General features: G+C 36.0%; 1 protein-coding gene across 4 annotated transcripts in view; it reads right to left on the bottom strand.

The window, feature by feature from the left end:
• Hipk3 (homeodomain interacting protein kinase 3) overlaps window positions 1–23,879 on the bottom strand; it is an 89,896-nt gene that overhangs the window by 50,619 nt on the left and 15,398 nt on the right. For all 4 annotated transcript variants that reach the window (XM_063227744.1, XM_063227748.1, XM_063227746.1 and 1 more), the window contains exon 2: window positions 12,178–13,276. In XM_063227744.1, coding sequence (XP_063083814.1) covers window positions 12,178–13,274 — 1,097 coding nt within the window. In that variant the 5' untranslated portion in view covers window positions 13,275–13,276. The remainder of the gene's footprint in view (window positions 1–12,177; window positions 13,277–23,879) is intronic.

The raw sequence follows: 23,879 nt of genomic DNA, 5'->3' as shown, positions 1-23,879 counted from the left end.
GAGAGTGCAGGAGAGGACAATACACAGAAGAATACAATACAATACAACAAAAGAAGTCTGTTTTTTTAATCATAGAAGTCAGAATAAGATGTTGTTATTAAAGACCTGGGGAAGAAGATGGCTTCTGGAGTATAACTGAGGGAAAATACATTTTGAAAACAGAACTGTTTTAATTCATCTAGAAATACAAAAGACCAGAAACGGCCTCTTGAAGAATAAGTAGGAAGATTTCCATTATCAATTATGAATAATAATGCTGTGATACTAGCAGAATGGACCAAATGATAAACAGAACAGAACAGGGAGTCCAAAAACACACCCACACATATAATATAACCTGATATGCCGGAAAATAAATGATGCTCAGCTGAGGGAAATCCACAAAGGGATGATATATCTCATTTGCTACACTTCATACCATACACAAAAATCAATTCCAGATAGATGGTGAATTCCAATTTGAAAGGTAAAAATAAAAAGCTTCCCAAAGAAAATACTGAAAGATGTCTTCATTATCTGAGATTTCTTAAATTGAAGAGAGAGTTCCTAAAAAGTACCCAAGTGGCAACAACCAGCATTTTTTCCCCCAGTACTAGGAACTGAACCCAAGGCTTTCACACTGAGCTAACATCCCTAGCCATTTTTAATTTTATTTTAATAGGTGACACACACCTGTAATCCCAGCACACTTGGGAGTCTGAGACAGGAGGATTGCAAGTTGAGGCCAGCCAGATCAAATCAGTGACTTAGACGGATCCTGTCTCAAAATTTAAAAAAATTTTAAAAGGTCTGGAGATGTAGCTTAGTGTGAAGGCCCTGGGATCAACCCCTAATATCATCCATATAGACATTCATACATACCTACACTTACACACATAAATACATAAAACAATACCAAAATGTCAAAACTAATACTGTACACTGTATTCATCCAAGACAGCTTTAAAACAATGAAAAAGGAAAGCCACAGAATACAGCTGCTTTCCCAAGGTTTCATATTGGGAATATAATTTAAAATAATTTATCCATACATCCAACATACATACACAGCAAGAATACGGCAAGTGCTGGACATGGTGGTGCACACCTACAGTCCCAACACTCAGGAGGCTGGGAGGAAGATCACTGCAAGTTTGAGACTAGCAGGGGTTACACAGGGAGTTCAGGTTGGCCTGGACTATATAACAACGGTCTGTCTCAAAAAAAGAAACCAACTGAAAACACCGGAAAATAGACAAAAGACATTTCATAAAACAGAGTACATTAACAGTAGATAAACCTGACATGAGTAATGGTTATATAAGTATGTTCACACTGTAAGATTTTATCAAGCTGTATAGTGTATACTGAGCATCTGGGTACCATAAGCCATCTTGTACACCAATAAATAGTTCACAAAAAAGGAATGCCTCCAATAAACTTTATAAAAAACACTGCACCAATCATTGCTCATAAAAATTTAACTATATTTTATAAGCTGTCAAAGCTTATGCTCTAATAGCAGCAGCAGCAGCACATGTTCCAAAAGTAGGCCACCAAGGAACAACTTTGGGAGACTCAATTATCACATGACCTCTTTATAATTTTCTCTTAAACCATGCCACTCTTATTCATAGCTTCTATTATAAAATGTATGAAATGTCCCAAGACTGTATTATGTGCTTTACATGCATTATGGAATTAACCTTCACAACAACCTTTGAGGTAGCTATTATCATCATCATACAGATGAGTAAACTGAGGCTCAGAAAATTAGGCAACATACTTGAGGTGACACAGTAAGTAGCAGAGCCAGAATTATGAACATGTGAATAAATATGGTAACAATTAGTAACACCACTATTTAGTATCACATGTAAGTACACTGTTTCACTTGTTTTATGACTTAAATTCTATCTGTTTGAAAACAAGATATTTAATGCTTTGTGGATTATTATGTAGTTCTCTTGTAAACCCTTATAATGAACACTGTCACATCCAAAATACTAACCTTGTTATGAATTCAACAACATTGTCTGAAGGGGTCCTGTGCTAATGAGAAGTAACTTACAGCAAACAAAATTTTTAATAAATTTGAACACATACTTCTATCACATTACACAGCTTCACCACATTGTTCAAACGTAAATACTCTGGTCTGCAGCCACACACCCTGAATGCACCCAACCTTGTCTGATCTCAAACAGAAATTCTCAATGAGAATACTTCCACAAGTATTTTGTTTGAAAATGATACCCTGTTCAAATGACTTCTATGATCACAGATTGCCAATTTCTACAATTACATTTTACCGCTTAAAAAGAAACTATATCCTTAGTCTCAAAGGATAATTTTACTTTGCTATTATTCAAAATAAAAAACATCTACAAAAATTAAGTAAATGTCAGGCATGGCAGCTTACACTTGTAATTCTAGCACTCAGGAGGCTGAAGCAGGAGGACTACACCAAGTTCAAGGCCAACTTGTATTACACAGTGAATTCAAGACCAGTCAGGACTACACAACAAGACTGTCTCAAAAACTTTTAAAAAGGGCAACCCATTCGGGTCTCCTCCTGTCTCTCAAGAGCTATTCCTATTCCCTATCCCTTTTCTCCAATAACTGTTCCTACTCTTAACCTCTGTTGTTTCTTAAAATTCATTCTTCCGCTTCAAAGAACAAAACAAAAACAAAACACAAAAAATTTAAAAACTTTTAAGTACAATAAAAGAATTATTTATAAATGTTGCAATTTACCTAAATATACTGGATTTCAGTAGTCCTATTTAGGAAATTAGATTGAATGTCTATATAAATGCTCTCAGTATCTTACAGTTCTAATTTGATTTTGTGTCACAGCAGCATTAACACAAATGTTTTATCTGTAGGAAGTGTTGATTAATGTAGCCTTGAAGGTGAGGAGCGCAGGAAGCACATTCACAATGCCAAACAGCAATTCTGCTAAAATGCAACTGCTGTCACCACAGAATGGGCAATTCAGATACTCCTGACATCAGAACAGAGATACAGGGTTCACATTATCAAGGAAGCATTATAATGCCTACTGAAAGTTACCAAATGCTTCCTGAGCAAAAAACAAAACTATCCATAAATTCTGTTTTGTTTTGTTCTGTTCTGTTTTGCTTGAGACAGGTTCTTGCTATGCAGTTCAGGCTAGCCTTTAATTCACTATGTGGTCCAGGCTGGGCCTGAATTCACAGCAATCCTATCTCAGCCTCCTGAGTGCTGGGCTAACAGGTATGCAATACCATGCCCAGCTACTGACACATTTTTAAAGTGCTAAAATCTCTTTTTTTAAATTAACTTAGCCTCCTTTGTCCATTTGTGTAAATGTGTTTCAAGGCATGGCATGCCATAATCTTGATGGCAGTCAGGTTTCCAAAAGGTATTAGCTTGTGGTATTTACTGAAAAGTACATTCACATTAAGAACTGAAGGTGAAGAAGCAGACAAATTCTCCTTCTAGAAACATGCTGAGAAATTAAGGCCATAAAAGAATGTTCTCTGTCATATCCGAAAACTAAAAGTATACCATACAGCATTGGTTAAAGTATAAAATACATTTTATGAAACTATAAAATGGTGCTACAATATAAAAGAGAAAAAATTGTTCAACTTTTACTTCACACCCTTCTCTATCATTAAATTCTTTGACACTGACTCTAATTACTTTTACAATTTTAAAATACATTAAATAACTTTGTATTTACTATATCGGTTTTTAGGTGCCTATACACAAAGCTTTTTGTGCTTTTGTGTCTTGTTGCAAAACAAACAGTTGTTCTTTTAATGTCAAAGTTTAGCACATATTAGATTCTCTCTCCTAAGTAATATAATCTCTCCACACCAGCTGATACCTAAATTATTCACTGGCCACTGAACTGGCACTGTTTCGTGGTAAGAAACCCACTGTTAGCAACATTCAGGGTGCTGGATTCCATTCACAAGAAGATGCTGCAGACTCAGACACCTGGAGTACACGAGGCCAACAATGTCATCTAATGCACGGTATCGTTATCTTATTGTGACAGCACATTTATGAGTCAGTATACACCTTATAATAAGACTACCCCCCAGCTAGCCCAAGGAAAGTACTGATAACCTTCCAAATGCAAGATTTTCATGCAGTAGAATCAAAAACACCATAAAAATCTTCTTTTATGAATAACAGTATAACTAATTTTATAATAGTCTTTCAAATCTGATGTAAAATGGCAGATCAGCCTGACTTATGTGGCATAATTTTTATTATGTATATTAGTTACCAATGTACAAAACAACAGCAAGCTTTTCAAAATGGTTTTGCTCAATGCATGATTGATCTTATTGAGCATTTATAATAGTTAACCTTATAACCTAATATCACACCTATCACATGCCAAGATTTTTAAATGAGAAGCATTTCGGTTTCTCAATTAAAATCATGCATCTAGTCCACCTGTTAACCAACTTATGGTTAGTAAAATCATTTATTTTATGTAAATGATGTTGGGATAAATTAGATATCTGGTTACTATAAAGAAAATTCAAAAAAAATTTTTTTTGAGATAGCATCCTACCTGTTGGTCAGGCTGGCCTCAAATTCATGGCAATCCTCCTGCCTCAGCCTCCCGAGTGCTAGGATTAGGTGTGTGCCACCCCACATGGCTTGGAGAAAAGATTTTAAATGAAAATTATCTGCAAACAACATGGCTTACTTTATATAATTCTCAAACTTGTACCAATAAAGCCTTAAAGAAAAGACTAAACAGAAAGGACTAAACTTACAAACTCAGAAAAAAGTCTCAAGACCTAGGAAGGAGAGGCCTATGAAATTCTGTACTTGATTCCACAATAAATGTGCTCAATTAAAAAGTGTTTATTCTTCCAATTTGAGATCACATAAAAATCGACATAAATCGACATAAATCAATCTATTATACTTATCTCACATATCTTAAATACCCAGGCATATGAGCAAGACACAGTTTTAGAACACACTTGTAATTAATGAAAAAGAGTTGGAAAGGTCAAGCTCAAAGAAGGAGCTGGGATACTATAATACAATCCATATATGACTAAAGTTCCATTAGAAAACATTACTACAAGTCCTTTCCAGCCTTAAAATTCTGTAAGTCTCCATTCTAGTCACTGAAAAGGAAAATAAACACTCATTCATTTTGGCTCAGTGAGCCCCGATACCACAAGCAAATACACTGCTGCACTAGGTAAAGCCCAGAAGAGTGACTACAGAGTGGCCAGACAAGACTTCACCCAGGAGGTTAATACTCAAGTAAGCCTGAAGGTAATCCAGGAGCTAATACCTAAATAAGCCTTGAAGTATAAACACAATTCTCATAGAAGAGAAGAGAAGTAGATATTCACTCCTATGCAAAGAAGTAAGAATAAAAAGCTTGTAACATGTTTAAAAATAATATGAGACAAAGGGTAAAGCTGAAGAGGGAAGACAGTAACAACACAGGCAAAATACTAGTCAATCTACACTCAAATTCTGGCATATATTCAAGATAATGTTACCAGTAAGGTTCTCAATAGTGAGATTAAAATTTTTTGTTGGGGAAGGGAATGATGACAAAGAAGAGTATCACGGGGCTCCATATATTCAAAACAATTTTGAAAAGCAAAAAAAAAAAAAAGGCTTAGAAGACATCGATTTTCTGGCTTCAAAATACATTACAAAGCTATAGTTATCAGAACAGTGCAGTGACAACATAAAGACAAAGAGAACAAAGGAATATGCTAACGAGCCAGAAGTAGTATGTATATATGGATGAATGATAGACAATACCAACTCAGTGGAGAAGTAACAGTCTCTTCAACAAAGAGTATTTGGAAAACTCTACATTCATAGGCAAAAGAATGATGCTACATCTTTATCTTACATCGTATACATAAATTAGCTCAAAATGTCCTGAAAACTGGTAAATATACAGATTGGAGACTTACAACTCCTTTTCTTTCAACAAAATTATAAGGAGTAAATTTTATATGTCTTTGGACTTAGCAATTATTCCTTGGATATCACATCATAAGCATGAACAATCAAAATAAAAATAGATAAATGGGACACTTAAAAGTAGAACACTTGAAAGTGTATAAGCTAAAGAAACCATCAACAAAGTAAAAAAGGCAACTTAGAGAATGCTACACAATATATGCAAATCATGCATCTTATAATAGGTGAAGAGGTTGATATACTAAATATATAACAAACTACAATAACAAAATTTAAGTAGTAAGGTTTTTAAAAGTAAAAGGACTTGACGTTTCTCCGATGATGGTATGCAAATAGCACACAAGCTCACAAAAACAATGCTCAATCGCACTATTATCAGAAACACAGAAAATCACAGTAAGACACCTTATAACTAATACGATAGCTACTACACACACACACACACACACACACACAAAGAGAGAAAGTGCCAATGAGGGTACTGGAAAACAAACTCTGGTGGGTTACTGGTGAGACTGTAATGGTGCAACTATGATGGAAAACAACACAGCATTTCCATTGGTCCTCAAAAAATTAAAAATAGAACCACTATATGATCCAGCAACTTGACCTCTAGGTATTTAACCAAAGAACTAAAAGAAGGGTCTTGAAGAGATATTTACACAACCATGTCCATAACAGAACTATTCACAATAACCAAGAAGTGAAAGCAAACCCAAATATCCATCAAAGGATGAATAAATACAATGTGGTAAATACATACAATTATTTAACCTTAAAAAACACAAGTATTATTTAACCCTAAAAAAATCTTTTCAGGTGCTACAACACAGATCAAACTTGAAGACATTGCTGTATACTATGTGAAACACATCACAAAAAGTCAAACACTACATAACTCCAGTTATGTATGTTATCTCCTGTTAGACAAGCTGGGATCATCTGTGCCACAACAAGAGAATAACAAGAAGAAATAGGGAATCCATGAATCCATACTGACTTAAATAACTAAAATGAAGTGAAAGTACTTCCTTACAGAACAATTACTAACTGAGAAATGCTAAAACCAGAAAATCATCATTTAACAACTCTCAATAATAAGGCCAGATTTACCAACAAATGCAAAAACTGGTCAGTGAAAATAAGAAATGATATACCTAAAGAGCCTGAAGTATCTCTCCACAACATGCTTATTAATTACAGAAGAGAAATAGCAACTTTACAGTGGACAAATCTGGCAGTCACAGTCCCTTAAACCAAGTGAACAAAGTTAATGTTACCAATAACTGAACAAATGGGCCTCATATGCCTTCCAATATGTGAGTTCTTGGGGAAACAAAAGAATAATCTGAGCACAATGATTAAAAAAATACCAAAAATCCCAAATTCATCAACACTGCACCAAAAAAACTGACAGTACTCCTCAGAAGTGTCAGCATTATGCAGACAAAGAAAGAGTAACTCTCTCAGATTAGAGGACACTAAAGAGGCATGGCAAATTAGTTAATACATGACCCAGACCTAAATTTTTTCTTTGATTTTTTTACTTTAAAGAGAAAAACAACAAAATTTCAAAACACGATGGCTGGAGGGTAAAAATGGCTACAGACCTGAATTCTGGGTAGAAAAACATCATGAATGGGACATCTAGAAAACTCTGGATAAAGTTTCTTAGATGGCTGAAAGTATTGCTTTTAATTTCCCCAAATTAAATAGTATTCTGAATGGTTCAAACAGTTCTTTAAATCAATAAAACTGAAGTTAACTGATGGTGATTTTCATCCCTGTACTGAGTTTATGCAAGAAAACACCCTGATGTTTAGAAAACATACACTGAAGTATTTAGAGGACAAGGAGTTCATGTCAAAAACTCTCTTTCACTATAGGAAAAAATCATTTGAGTGTTAGAAAGAATAAGTAGAAAAACTAGGGTGGTAGAAGGTTAACATTTACAACAGTTGGGGAGTGTGTGTGAGGTTATACAGAAAAGCTTTGTACCTTTTAGGGAACTGTAAATCTAAAATTATTTCTAAGTAAAAAAGGCGTTTTTGTTTTAGTTCAGTTTTGGGATTGAAGAGGGTGTTGTTTTGTTTTGGATGTTTTTGGTAGTGTTGAGGACTGAACCCAGGGCCTTTATATCCCCAGTCACAGTCATATATACGTGTACATACATACGTGTGTGTGGGGGGGGGGGGGGGGGTGTTTTGGAGACAAGATCTCACTAACTCGTATTGCCCAATGCCAGGATTACATGTGTGTGCCTCCACACACATGTAACATTTTTAGGGTAAAAATATTTTTAAAAAAACAAGCAAACAAACAAAATGTTTAAGCCCCTTTTGTTAACCTCTACCCCTAGTCACAATACTTTATCTTTTTTGGTATTCAATATACCCACTAGATTATAAGTACCATAAACTTGGGGACTGTATTTTCTGATCCTCAATCTAAAACCAGCATCCAGCACAATAACTCACACTTTAGAGGCACAAAATTATTGTGAAAGAAATACCTAATTGTGGGCAATATTGCAATTTGTATCCCTATCTTTTCCTTAATAAAATTTTAAGAGATCAGCAATCAGTGATGAATGTATACACAAAATGTGATACCTAAACAACAAAATACTTGGCCAAAAGAAGAACATACTGTTATATGCTATATGGCTGACACTTGAAAACACTGTCCTAAGTGAAAACAAATCCAGACAAGAGGATTACACACCAGATGACTACATTTTTATGACTCGTCTGGAGGAGCAAATATTTCCAGACAAAGATGACAAGTGGTCACCTAGGGCTGGGCAGACTAAGTGACTGGGGAACAATGACCAAGGAGTCAGAGGGGTTTCTTTTTGTGATAATATAAATGCTCTAAACTGACTGTGTTTGTCAGTGAATACACTCAAAGCCATAGGGTTGTACTGTGGATGAAGTTCAAGGTACAATAAGTGAATTTCATCTCATAAAATGAATTTTAAAAAATTTATCCCATAAATATGACAAGTAAAAGGAAATTTAAGGAAAAGTACTTTGATAAAGTACACATACACTGTTCCATTATAAAGTATCCTATGTAATTTTATTTCTTGAGTTGTCCATGTACCTTAATTTTGTTACAGAAACTTTGATACTTTAGCATTTAAGAAGGAATGGGAGATAAGTATACTCTGAACAAGAACCAGTTAGGCTAAATTTCATATCCCAGACATTTTTGTAACTACTGCGTGCTTTTTTTCTTTCTTTCTTTCTTTCTTTTTTTTTTTTTCTTTCTTTTAGTGCTGGGATCAAAGCCAAGCCCTCAAGCATGTTAGGCAAGCACTGTATAACTGAGCAGAACTTTTACCTCTATAAAGCTTGTTTTAGCTCGATACTAATTAGTTCAAAACTAAATTAGGAAAATATAACTGCTCCACAGGTTACTTTACAGCCCACTTTTTTTGAGGAGTCAGTTCAGGGTACACAAACAAGAAATTCTATATTTAAAGGCTAAAATTCTATATTTAAAAAAATTTTAAAAGAGAAATCCATGACCTGAATGTTGCCACCACACCTCATAAATACAGCACCTTCCTCTGCTAAAACCTTTTATGCATTCAAGAGCTCTATGTGTTCTTGACAGAAACCATACTCAGGCAGCTGAATTTAGAACATGCTGACCTTGAGCAAATCAACGCCCTTAGCGTGTACTTCTGGCTTCTATCACCACAAGGGCTAGACAGCCTCACCATCTATAGTAGTCAACAATTTCTGGCCTCTGGCCCTTGGTCCCTGTCTATTTTAAGATACCTCTACTACATCTGTGTTGCACATTTCAAAGAAACAGAATAACACATGAGCCTGTATTTAAACACAAATTATTTACCCTGGAAATGGAGTTCTTCCTGTGTTTCACTTGAAAATACTTGATTTAGTATGTTTCTACTTATTGCTTTGATTAAAAATACAATATATTTTTAATAAAGAGTGAAAAATCAAGTATGAGACACTGATTATCTAATCAAATTTGTAATGTGGTTAAAAACTGTAACAGAAATGGCAAGGTTCCAAACATCAAGTGCAAACAACTACTAAAAGAAAGTAATAATTATTTGCTATTTTCTTACAAAATTACACCACATAATAATGTCTAATAAAGTGTCTACAATATACTTTCCCTATCTACCTTAATATTTATTGCCTTAATATTTATTAACACTAGAAACTAATTTCCATAAAGTCTATTTTCAACTTCCAGGCAACATCAACCAAAATGTCTATTTACAAATACAAACCTTTTTTTTTAATTATAAATACAAAACCAATTCTATAGCACTGCCACTATAGTTTCTTAAAAAGTAAATGATTTGCCTGAAATATATACACGAACATAAATTAGAAACTATTAACTGTAATCAATTACTCATGATATTTTTCATTTTCAACACAATATTTGCACAAAAGAGTAATCCTAAAAACTAGTAGCATAAACTATTTAGCATTTCAGATTGCTTTTTAAGAATTTCTTTTGCAATCTTGAAACATTTACCAAACCAAAAGACATTCTCAAAGTGTAAAAAGAAAAAACCTTTAAAATATTTTACTTAGCCAAAAGATTTCAAATTACAAAAGGAGGCTAGGTATCACACTGTGCTAAATCTGATATGGAGAATAAAGTATGACCCAAATAAAGTGAAGTCATTTACTAACAAGTGAACTAAATATAGGGCCTAAGCAGCTGGAGCTGAGAGTTTACATAATGTGGTAGCAGACTACTAAAAGTTCTTAAGTCATAATTCACAGTGTACAAAGGGAAAGAAAAAACACACTATTGTTTTCATACTGTTAGGTAAGATTTTAAAATCACTTTTCAAGAAAAATTAACTAAAAGCTACTCACATGTCACATTAAACTGAAAAAGACAATACTTAAAAACCACACAATCTGAAATCTACTAAAGGCAAATTAAGCTATTTTTGATTCTCAATACATATTTTAAAAAACTTCTTAAAGACACAGATACAAGATTCCTTCTGATATCTTAACTGATGATAGGACATAATATTTAGAATTGATTTTGTAGCAGCTAATTTCTTTCTCTTATTCTGAATACTATAGGACATCTTGAAAGTAGGTAAGCCAAGGTAATCAGAAACAGTAAAAGCAAAATGCCCCCTGTGGGGCCAAACCTGACAATCCTGTTGATCTAATAATAAACTGCATATGTTTGTCTATTTAGAACTTATGAAAGACCAATATCCCTGCCAGTTTTGCTCCTATATTGGCCCTGCTATGCTGGAATCATAGGGACTCTCTAGTAAGTACAAAAGATCAAAAATTCATTCAGGCTGAAATGAAAATAATTTATTCTCAAAACTATGAAACAATGAATTCAAAAACATTTTCCTAATCATGAAAGAATTTCTGGCACATTAGCTAGGCCCCTAATGTACAGTATTTTCAAGTTGGTGTTACATTAATCGTAACATTGTAGTCCTTTATCATTAGTTAGATGGAAAACAATTCTTTAAATTCCCCTGCCAACATCAACACCAAAATAGCATTACTCATACCATATATGGGGGGGGGGGGGACATTTAGGGCAGCCATAGAAATGTATCTGAATCTTACAATCATTAATCAGACTTACTTTTTGAATTCTTTTAATTTTTCTAAATGCTCAAGTATAGGAGTTCACATCTTAAACTATTTCTCTCAAGCCCAAAAATGAAAAATATAAGCACAATAATTATATACAAATAACTTTAACATTTTTTCAACATTTAAAAACTTGGTTTTGTTTTGTTTTCATTTTGAGACAGGATTTTGTTATGTTGTTCAGATTGGCCTCGAACTCACTACATAGCCAAGGCTGACCTTGAACTCATAGCAATCCTCCTGCTTCAGCCTCTCAGAGTATTACAAGTGTGTGCCCCAGGCCCGTCCAAGCCTTCTGTTTGATCATCATTATCACATACCATTCCTTCATGTTAACAATTCCTTCTACAAACAATAAAAATAGCCAGGTGCCTTGTGATTTCTGGTGATTTCTATTCTCTTTGGAGGCAAATTTTATGCCTTTATTTTTTTAATCTTTTTTAAAAACTCACACCTAATCTTGATCTTGTCTTGATTTCCCTAAAGCAGTCTCTTTCAGCATATATATACATATACACATACAAAATTACTCAGTTTAGCAGAAAGTCACCATTTAATAAACAAGTAAAACATAGCTGTCACCTACCTGTAGTACCGAGATTGTAGATATGTTGAACAAACAGTCTTTGATACGTGACTGGCCGACCCAAAATCTATTACTTTCACCCTGTATGGCTGCCGAACAGGATCCACCAACATAATATTCTCTGGTTTGAGATCAGCATGAATTAAACCAAGACTTTTCAGTTTTTTCAGTGCAGTGGCCACTTGTTGAAGAATAGGCCGAATCACTTTTAGTGGCAAAGGACTGAATTTATTTTGTTTCAGAAAGTCATATAAATTTTGTTCCAGCATCTCAAAGACTAAGCAAGTATGGTTACGGTGCTGAAAGCATTCATAAGCTCGTACGAAATTATACTCATCGGCATTTTCTGTACTAAGTCTTGCCAATATGCTTACTTCTATTTGACCTTGACGTGCGTAAGAAGGGTGATTCTTCAAAATTTTGATTGCTACAATTTCATTTGTCCCTCTTTTCCAGCATTTAACCACCTGGCCAAAAGTGCCTCGACCCAGAAAATCAAGGACTTCATATGTATTTTTCAAAGAGCATAAGACTTCATGCTGTACTAACTGATAGTCACCTTCTCCAGTGGTACAATTCTGTTTTGATCCTGTGGTAGTTGTCACAACTGTCACTGGATTTCCCATGTTGGTTTGCAACATTGCAGGAAGTATGGACAACTCATCAACAATCTGCATTGCGCTGCTATGATTATCCAACTCCTCACTCTTGCGCTTCAATCCACATCGCTGGGGGCCTTCTAGGAACTGTAACCTCTGACGCCACGCCCCAATCTGAGGTGCCTCCACTTGAGCTGGCCGCGCTTGAGCTGCTATGACCTTTGTAGCACCTGCAGTGTTTTTTAAAACAACAGCACTTGTCTGCAACGAAAAGTTGTGTCCTCGAAGTCTACTAAACGGTACCTTTGTCTGAAAAGCACTACCCTTCGTGGGAGGATAAGAATTTCCAAAGTTTCTACCATTCACACAGGTCCGTGGATAGTTTCTTTCCTGGAAAACACAACTGCTTGGCTCTACTTTGAGTTTCTTCACACTACAAAAGGCACTTGACTGAGTTTGATAAACATATGGTGGGTAGACCAAGACTTGTGAGGCCATACCTACAAAAGAAAAAAAAGGAAATATTAATGACATCTTAATCTTCCCTCAATTTTAAACCTCAAGGAAAAAACTTTCCAGGGCCCAATATATAATCTATTAATAATATTATAATAATAATCCATTAAGATATTTTCCCTTGACGAAGATAAGGATCTTTAGTATCACCACATTAGTTAATTAGTGCCTCCATTACTTGGGGTATTACATAAAGAATCACAATAGTGTCAAAATGTATTTATTCACTGAAGAAATATTTACTGAAGAGCTATAGTGGCCAAAACTTACCACAGAAACTGTGCCAACCATTTTTCCCAGGAAAAGTACAAATCCCTAAACAGTATACTTATGTCAAAAGTAAAGCTTTCTGTCAACAAAATAATATTTATATACCAATGATAAGGACGGAAAATGTATATTACATAAACAGTTTATAGTTATATTCTTTAAAACTAAAGCTGAAGAACTGCCTCAGGGAGAAAAACATACATGTCTTGAATGTGTATTTAAAAATATTGGCAAGGATTCTAACTGGAAACCGTTGACTATTTAATGAACAGTTGATCCTAGGTTCTATTTGCCAAATATACACTACTATCCTTTGATCTTTTTTTTGTTGTTGTTGTTTTTGGTTTGGCTTTGGGGGGGGGTCTATTTGAGACAGGGTCTTGCTACCCAGTTTGGGCTGGCCTTGAACTCACTTTGTAGCCCAGCTAATCTTGAACTCACAGGGATCCTCCTGCCTCAGACTCCCGAATGCTGGGATTACAGGAGTGGCCTACCATACCAGGCTATCTTTTGATTTTAAAGGGTATTATACTATGAAGACGACTTAATGACTTTCTACCCAGTTACTTCCACATTTTCTTTACTCAGTTTGAATTTTATTATATGAATAGTCCTTAAATGCCCTGCAAATAATAATCTTTAGTCTTACATTTGAAAAACAGATTTAAAATTATCTAGTGTTATGGCTTGTGTCTGGATGGCCCCCAAAGTCTCATGTGGTCATAGGGCAGGCTTCTAGAGTTTGTGAATGATTCATGGTCCAATGCTGTACTTACGGGTGTGAGTGCTAAGCCAAGTGGTTGTAACCTACATATAATATAAGAAATAGCATGAGTCTTCTTTGCCTGCGCTCCTCTTCTTTCACTCTTCCTTTTTGGCTCCTGTTGCTTTTGCTGTCTTCTGCTGCCATGAACTGTTATTCCCTGCATGTGCCACTCTGCCTTGGAGCTAGCTGAGTTTGGCCTGAAACCTCCACAAACTGTTGAGCTAAATGAACCTTTCCTTCCTTAACTTTGGGTGTCAGGTATTTTGTCTTAGCATTGAGAGAAAGGTAACTAACACATCTAAGTTCCCAGAGACTAACGACATTGTCTTTCTTTTATCCCTATATTCAAAAAGGATTTGAGGTTAGTAAGAGTAAAATTTCAAATATTCTAACCACAAGACCTTTAAGTACATTACGATTTTTTAGGTAATATTTACATAGTCATGGAAAGGAATTTAACATTTTACTAGAATTTTCTTCCCTATGACTCTATTTTACAAATTTATGATTTATACACTATGAAATTAACCCAGTAACTCCTAACCTATGTATATGAACTCAAAACACACAGAGCAACCAATCCTCAGTACCACAGCTTAAAAAGCCTATATTAATTACACAAGTATTCAATGTACTATCCAAGTACATGGCCAACCACACAATATATAAACATAACTCAAAGCAATCACATGGTAAAATCAACACTTTAATACTCTATGTTTTCTACTTGCACAAAATTATCTCAGAATTTCCCTAGTGGTAAAATCCTTATGTAAAAGATCAAGTACATTTAAAAAAAATCAAAAGTCTGATAAATTGAGTGTGGTGGCACATGTCTATAATCATAGCATGCAGGAGGTCGAGGCAAGGTGACTGCAAGGACAAGCCCCTCCTAGGCTCTTCAGAGAGTTTAAAGGAGGCCTGGACAAGTGAGACCCTGTCTTAAACAAAAAATAAGATAAGCCAAATATAGAAACTCTGGATGTTCCTTTATGTCTTTGAACATCTCCACTTGACTATTTAGTAAACTCCTTTAGATTTAAGTCAAAGCAACACAATACCTTCTTGCTAAAGCCTGTCCTAGGACACACACACACTCATCAGTCACCCTCAGCAGGGCTGGGCACTCAAGAGTTCTCCCAGGAGTCCTCGTACCCTGCTACTTTGCATGCCTGAATCAAAGTGCCCAGTTAGTGGGTGTTTAATAAACTTCAGATGGCTGGATTAACTTCAAACTACCTTCATTCCTCACAATTTATAACTCTGTATAGCACTGTGTAGTCATCTACTATTTTAAAAATCAACAAACATCAACCGCCATCACAGTATACATCTATAATATTAAAAATAACAAAAGCCAGACCAGGAATTTAGCTCAATGGTATAAGCGCCTGCTTGGCAAATGCATGAGTCCAATCCCTGGTGCAAAAAAAAAAAAAAAAAAGAAAAAGAAAAAAACAAAAGCCATGTTATATGCAGCTTTTTTTTTTTTTTTTTTTTTTGGCTTTTTCCTTTTTTATCGGCACCAGGGATCGAACTCACGACTGCCTGCTTGCAAGGCAGGCGCTTATGCCACTGAGCTAAATCCCCAGCCCCTATATGGAGCATTTTTATAAACATTTTAATATTTTATTCAATAAAAGTAGTAACTTCCCAATTTTCTGTTAAGAAAACTAAAATCCAGAGAGAGACAATACTTGGCCCAAGGTCACAAAACTAAGAAGGTGTGGCAAAAAGAAAAGTAAACAGATTACACTTGAGATAAATGTCTCAAATCATATCTCCTTCAATTTCTTCAAAATTTCTTGAGTGTTACCTATCACATTCTAAAATGACTTGGCCTTGGTTAAAAAAAAAATCTGCTATAAAACCTTACTAAAAACTTAGGGTGGTGACACACCTATAATCTCAGCATTCTTACAGGTTGAGACAGGAGGTTCACAATTTCAAGCCCATCCTCAGCAACTTAGGAAGACTATCTCAAAAAACAAAAAGGGGTCAGAATGTAGCTCAGCATTGAGGGACCCAGGTGTAATTCCCAGTACTGTAGGAGAAAGAAAAAAAATCAGGGCCAGACCTAGTGACACAGCCTCTAATTCCAGCCTCTGCAGGCTGAGGCTGAAGGAATGCAAGCTTGAGAACAGTTGGGCTATACAGCAAGTCCAAGGCCAGCCTAAATGACATAGTAAAATGTTATTTAAAAAAAGGAAAGAAACATGAAAATAACAGAAAAATAAAAACCTTATTAGACAAATTAAGATAACAGAAAATTGCAAATCAAAATTCTCAAGTTCCAAACCATTTCATTTAAGTAAAATGTCACTGGCATCTGTTCTGTAACTATACTCAAAGGAGTTTTCAAAACTACTCTTTATCATTCTTGTGGTGGATCAAAACCACAGTGAAAATTCTCAATGTATCAAACTCACTGAGGTTCCTCAATGTTACCCTCAAATCTGCAATTGCTATTGACTCCCCTAATTTTCAAGCCATTTGCGTACCTCATACTTAATGACTGAGACAGATGATATAATTCACAGATAAAAAATTTATATCAGCTATTATAAATATACATAGTAGTGGTACGGTGTTTCTTAGTATGCATGAAGCCCTAGGTTTGAAGCCCAGCACTAAAAATAACCTAGTAAGTGAACAAACATACTTGTGAAACTAAAAGGAAAGCATGAATTTAAATAAGAAACAATGAATATTCTGGAAGGCTCCTACATATAGTGATGATGGAAAAGCAATTTATCAGCATTCAACAAACTTGCAAATGGATCTATCTTCTGACCTCAAAATTCAAGTAAATGAAGTATGGTACAAGATTTTACTGAAGCTCTGTATCATGCAACACAATATTGTAAATAAACAAAACATCCATCAAGAGTGTATCAGTTAAGGGCCTGAGCTGTAGCTCAGTAGCACAGCACCTGCCTGGCAAGCTCAAGGCACTGAGTTCAATTCCTGATTAAAATATAGATAGATCAGTTAAATAAATCTTGATACATGACAATCTTTTAAAAACATGAGAGTGATACTATTATTCTTTCTCTGAACACTACTACTGGTTAGTGATCAGAAGTCATGATAACTGGAGATATAGCAGGCATCTTAGAACCATGAGGCAACAAACCAGAAAACAATCTAGTACACAAGGCATGGTGGAACATAACGATAGGAGTAGTCAAGGTCCCCAATGACATCATTAGCACAATGTACCTAATTTGCAATCCAGGGTGTCTCTTGAAGTCTGATAGAGAAGGCTTGTCCATCACTAGGGTAAAATGAAGCAGGGATTCTGAGAGTCCCCACGTGGCTGGGAGGATCACCTAAGATCGTAACACTGCAATAGGCCATCTGGTTTACCAACAATGACCACAGCTCCTAGAGGCTGTGAGCAATCTCTGCTCTCCATGGTTTGTGGCAGCATCACTCCAACTTCACCTATTTCCCAGGAAACCCTGTCATTCCTGTACCTGCAGTGGTTTCAGTGGCACTAGCCACAGCCCATTGACACATGGATGGCAAGAATGGCTGCTACAAACCATGGCAGACTGGGGCAGATGGTAACATAAGTGATGGTGGCACTAAACTGACAACCTGCTCTTAAGGTTCAGTCCACAGAATGACTTGAGCTCAGTGCTGCGCCTAATACCAAGCCCCACTTGCCATTATCCTCTCCCATCTGCTCTGTGCCCTGAGACAGTTCTGGACACCTGTTGGGCCTATTGTCTCATTTCTCAAATGAAATACAAGCTCCCCTTCTGATAGTTAAAAAAAAAAAAAAGGTCACAGTGCTGTGGCCTAAATCTAGTACAACACCTGCCTAGCATTTGTGAGGCCCTGGGTTCCATCCCAGTACCCCACAAACACACACGTGCCACACACACCATGCATTAAACTGTCCAAAAATTAAATGTCACTTTATCGACTGACAATAATATTGTCAGGGATATGAATAAAATAAGATTAATCAAAAACTTTATTTCAGAAGTTTGATAAGGGATGCATAGGTATTCATAATGCTGTCACATCTACTTTTGGATATGTATATATTTTCTCCTTAATTGTCACATAAAGAAATTAAGTTGGAGGGGCTGGGCATTTAGCTCAGTAGGTTAAGTGCCTGCCTTGCAAGCGGGTGGTCATGAGTTCGATCCCTGGTACCAATAAAAAATAAAAATAAAAAAATAAAAAGAAATTAAATTGGGTGTGGTGGGCACACACCTGTAATCCCAGCACTCAGGAGGCTGAGGCAGAAAGAATCACCCTAAGTTTAAGGACAGTCTCTGCTACATGGTGAGTAGAAGGTCAGCCTGAACTGCATAGCAAGACCTTGTCTCAAAAAATTTTTAAAAAAAGAAACAAAGGAACAAATGTACAATTAGAACTCCATTCAGAAAGATTTTAATTCAGTAAGCCTACAGTGAGGTTTATATCATCTCCCATGGTCATTTTGACTCACACTAAAACATGAGACTGACTTAGTCTGTAAAAACAACAACAAAATCCTAGGTAAATTCAAGGTTCTACCAATTCTGGACCCTCAAGTTCAAACGTCGAGGCCCTGGGTTTGAACTTGATTTCAAAGTCGTCGGCAACAGGATTAATATACACAACTTTAAGTCAGTCCACATCATGTTAAGGTGTTGCTATATTTGAACAAAAGCTGAGATCCTAGTAACTGACTCAGAGAACTTAAGAAAATGTTTTAACTTCTGAATCGTGCTGTCCGTATCTTTTCTTCCTAAACATGCCAACCTAGAAACCAAACAGTGTGTCCAAGGGTCCCAACTTCAGCCAACTAAAGGAACCTTAGAAAAAGTCATTATTACTGCCCAGTCAACTCTTAGTCACTGTGCTCTGTGGGAGCAATCTCACAGCAAACTTTAGAAAATAAATACAGTAGGATTGTCACATAAAAAATACACAGCACATCAGAAAAAGGTGAAACTGGAAACAGTTACAATAGACTATAGGAAAGAACTGTAAGTTATTAACTTGACTACTGGAAGTTACCTGCCACATCTAGGTATTAAGTCTTACCCTTCTCCTATCCTCCATCAGATAAACTAATGACCTGATAAGAATACCTTATACCCAGTGTTTACGAGTTTTACACAGGCTTTATATCCAGGAGTACTCAAGCCCCTGGAATCTAAAAATACTTTTTGGGATAATCTATTTCTATTATTTTTCAATGCAATATATACTGTGTAACCCTCTATAGCTACATTATTCATGACCTTGTCATTGGTTCTTATCAACTGACTCAGGAATGAAGTTTTGAAATACTATCCTTCGTAAACTAGAGCCACCTATAAAATATTACTCAGAGGATAGTGAAGTCTACTGTTAGAGCAACTATTAAGCTTCCTTCCATTCTTCAGGCTTAAATCATTTCAGGTGCTTTAACATGTTATGTTCTGAACGTTTACATACTCTCAGAATCTGTATGTTGAAATCCAACATCCAAGGTGATGGTAGTGTATTAAGAAACGAGCTTCAGGTGTGGGGCTACGCCTGTAGCCCCAGCTCCTTGGGAAACTGAGGCAAGAGAATCACATGTTCAGGATCAGCCTGGACAATGTATGGGGTACCTGTCTCAAAATAAATAAAAACAAAAAAGAACTGGGGGTATAGCTTACCTTAGCTAAGCTTCCTTTGTGGTTGCCTATCACATGCAATGTCCTGGGTTCAGTTCCCAGTATTGTGTCCAAAAAAAAAAAGAAAAAAGAAACAAGGCTTTCAGCAGGTAATGAGCTCATGAGGGCTGCCTCCGTGTGAATGAGATAAAAAGGGCCTAAAGGATCTTGTTTGCTCCCTCCACAGAAGGATCACAGCTGTAATGTGCCATCTTTGAGGCAGAGCATGAACAAATCAGACATTGAATCTGACAGTAGCCTGATACTGGGACTTCTCAGCCTCCAGACCCTTAAGCTCTTTATAAATAACCCAGCTAAGGAATTCTGTAATAGCAGAGCAAACAAACTAAAAATATAAGCTTACTTTTCTAATCCTCTAATAAATTTTAAGCACCATCTGACCCCTACCCAAATTGTTCACATCTTTTACAGTTACAAATCAGTGGGTAAGACTGATACTGACACCCACAATCATGGATCTGACCACTGCTAACTACAGATCTTTTCATATTCTTTGTATTATTCATCATGCTTTCTGAAAAGGGCAAGAGGAAACAAATATTTTACTAACTTGTTCAATTTATTAGTTAATATGAAATTTTTAAATCATTTTGTTACTTTTAGGCACACATCGCATATATAAAAAGGTTCTATTAAATACACTGGCATCACAAATACATTTAATAAAGAGTAATAATGCTTTACACTCTCCTTTCTCAACTTTTTTCTACTCATTCAAATCTCCATTTAAAAAATCTTTCCTTTTTTAACAACTATTTGGGAAGATATATGTATATATATCATAGGATCAGATCATAGGAATAGATATAGATAAGATTCACCACTTTAATCATTTTAAGTGTATTGTTCAGGGCATTAAGTACATTCTCAAAGCTGTGTGATCATTACCACTATCCAATCCAAACATATTTGATGCTGAAACCCTGTAGTCATTAAATGGTAATTCTCTATCTTCCCTCTCCATAATCCCTAACAATCACCATTTACTTTTGGCACTAGGAATCTTGACTATTCTAGGTATATCCCATTAGCAAAATCACATATTTGCGTTTTTTGTGGTCTGGTAATCTCTTCATAGTGCAGCATGTGGCAGAATTTTTCTTCCTTTTTTAAATTAAATGTGTCAGGTGTGCTGGTGCACTCCTGCAATCCCAGGACTTGGGAGCTGAGGCAGGAGGGTTGCCATGAGTCTGAGGCCAGCCTAGGACAACAAAGTGAGTTTAGCCCTGCCTGGACTGCATAGCAAGACCCTGTCTCAAAAAAAAAAAAAAAAAAAAACGGAGAAAAAACAAAACAACAAAGAAAGATTTAATAATATTCTATTGTATGTATATACCATATTGTATTTATAAATCCCTAATATGGGTTGCCTCAACCATTTGACTATTCTGAATAACCTTGCTACGTGGGTATAGAAATACTTCTTAGAGATACTGCTTTCCATTATTTCATGTGTCTATCAGGAAACAGAATCACTGGATTACACAGTAATTCTATTTTTAATTTTTTGACTCACCACACTGTTTTCATACCAACTCTATTACTTTACATTGCACACGAAGTTTCTGATTTCTCATAACCTCACTAACACTCTTGGAGTAGTCACCCTAATAGCATGAAGCACTGTAGACACAGTTAAGAGCAGTCCTAAGTTTAATCACTGAGCAACACATTCTTAGTCAAATCACACATAGAGACAGTACACACTATATACTGTAATTACCACCTGGCATGCTGTGCTGACTAACAGAAACCAAAAAAATGAAAAGCAATATATAAACTTAGTAAGCATGCTGAAAAACTAGCAACAATGAAAGAGAAGCACACAGATGCAGGTACTTCCTGACCTAGGCCACCCCTCTATCCCATTCCTTTTTGGATCTTCACTTGGATTCAGTCATCTCGCGCAGCCTTCTTTCCCTTCCTCATCACCAACCCAAAGAGCTGACCCTCAGATCAGCAGAGCCTGGCACATTCTGTCCTCAAACTGCTGCCAGTCTTTTCCTTTGACCTGGCATCTCTCTGATTATCTTCCAACCATCCAAACTCCCAGTATTCTTGACTAAATTCTAGTTCCTCTCACAGAAAGTAGTAAGATTCAAAGTTAACATTTTTCTTATATAACACAAGAGATATTTATAAAGATGTTAAGCAGCAAAAAAACCAAAATTCAAAATCTGACTACAATAGTTCTCAATTTTTATCCCAACGATTGCAAGCATAAGGAACTTGTAAGAGGTGGTGTATTTTAAGCGGGGTAGCAATCATATAAACTTTTTCAAAGTCAAAGCACTTTAGGGAAGGCAACCTTTACTCAACATTTTTATGGGCAAATGACTAACTAAACGTTCCAAAAAAGGAGCTTTAAAACACTGTCCTGACTGTCAAAGATGTAGAAATGTTTCCAGCCCCTGGAAGACTTTACCAGCCACCCACAATCTAAGCCTAGAGTACCTTTTTAAAAATGAAACAGTCACCTACTTCACTGAGGAGCAGGCCAAAGAAAAACTTGACTATTTCTAAACTACTTTTGCACTGCTTGCAAACTCTAACATACAGTTCAATGAGTAAAGTCTCAAAATATTCCATATCTTACATCTTCTCAAACTTCTCATCTTTTATAGGCTATTGCAAACATCCTTATCACAATTCTAATTTTTGTACTAATGTCTATATCTTGATCTCAGAAGCTCAGACAAGTGATCTCTTCACTTGAAAGCAATCAATGAAGATAGTCTTTAAAGTGATAATATTATCTATAACTTAATTTCCTGTAAATAACAGATGACTACTCCAGGTTGGTTTATCCATGAAGATTTTGCCTTATTGAATATAGTCAGAAAAAAAATGTTACTTTTCGCAGTTTAAAAATATATTATAGCAGCAGGCATGATGGTGCACTCCTGTAATCTCAGCACTTGGGAGGCTGAGGCAGAATTATTTGCAAGTTCAAGACCAGCCTGGGCTACAAAGTGAGCCCAAGGCCAGCCTGAACTGCATAGCAAGACCCTGTCTCAAAAAAAAATTAAGGCAGGCATGATGGCACATGTGGGTAATCTCAGCACTTTGAGGAGACGGAGGCAGGATAACAGAAAGTTCCAGAGCAGCATGGATAACTTGGCAAGACTCTGTCTCAAAAAATAAATATTTTGGGGGCTGGGGGTTGAGACAGGATCTCACTCTGTAGTCCGGGCTGCTCCTGAACTCATGGCAATCATCAGGCCTCAGCCTCCCAAATACAGGAATTTACAAGTGTGTACTACTACGCCTCGCTGAAAAAAAATTTTTTTAATTTCTTTGTTTTTGTTTTTCTGAGACAGTCTCTCACTACATAGCTTAGGCTAGCCTTGAATTCACCACATACCAAGCTAGCCTCCACTCACTGTCATCTTCCTGCCTACACCTCCTAAGTACTGAGATTACAGGCATGTACCACCAGGCCTGGCTAAAAGACTTTAAAAAGGGCTGGAGATATAGCTCAGGGGAAAGGCCCTGGGTTCAATCTCTACCACCACAAAAAAAGAAAAAAAAAACTAAATAGAAATAAACTGAGATATACTGGCCCAAGACTATATATAATCTCAGCACTGAGAAGGAAGATCAGGAGTTTGAGGTCAACCTGACCTACATAGCAAGACCTTATTTCAAAAAACAACAACAAAAATTTTTTAATTAATCAGTGGTAACACATATTAAGATATCAATAACGTTTCAGTAATTATTTTATGATATAATGGTATTATTTAACAATCATATTAGAACTTCACTCTTATTTCAACTGAAAAATTCTCAACATCTTATAGAGGGACAAGAGGTCTTTTTTTTTTTTTAAGAACTTTACAATTGCAGGGCATAGTGGCATACACATGTAATCCCATCCCC

This window comes from Cavia porcellus, unplaced genomic scaffold, assembly GCF_034190915.1.
Source record: "Cavia porcellus strain 051 isolate PalLab524CR breed Dunkin Hartley unplaced genomic scaffold, mCavPor4.1 scaffold_17, whole genome shotgun sequence".
Taxonomy (NCBI): domain Eukaryota; kingdom Metazoa; phylum Chordata; class Mammalia; order Rodentia; family Caviidae; genus Cavia; species Cavia porcellus.
The sequence above is the reverse complement of the archived record's forward strand: the minus strand, read 5'-3'. Positions and strand labels throughout refer to the sequence as shown.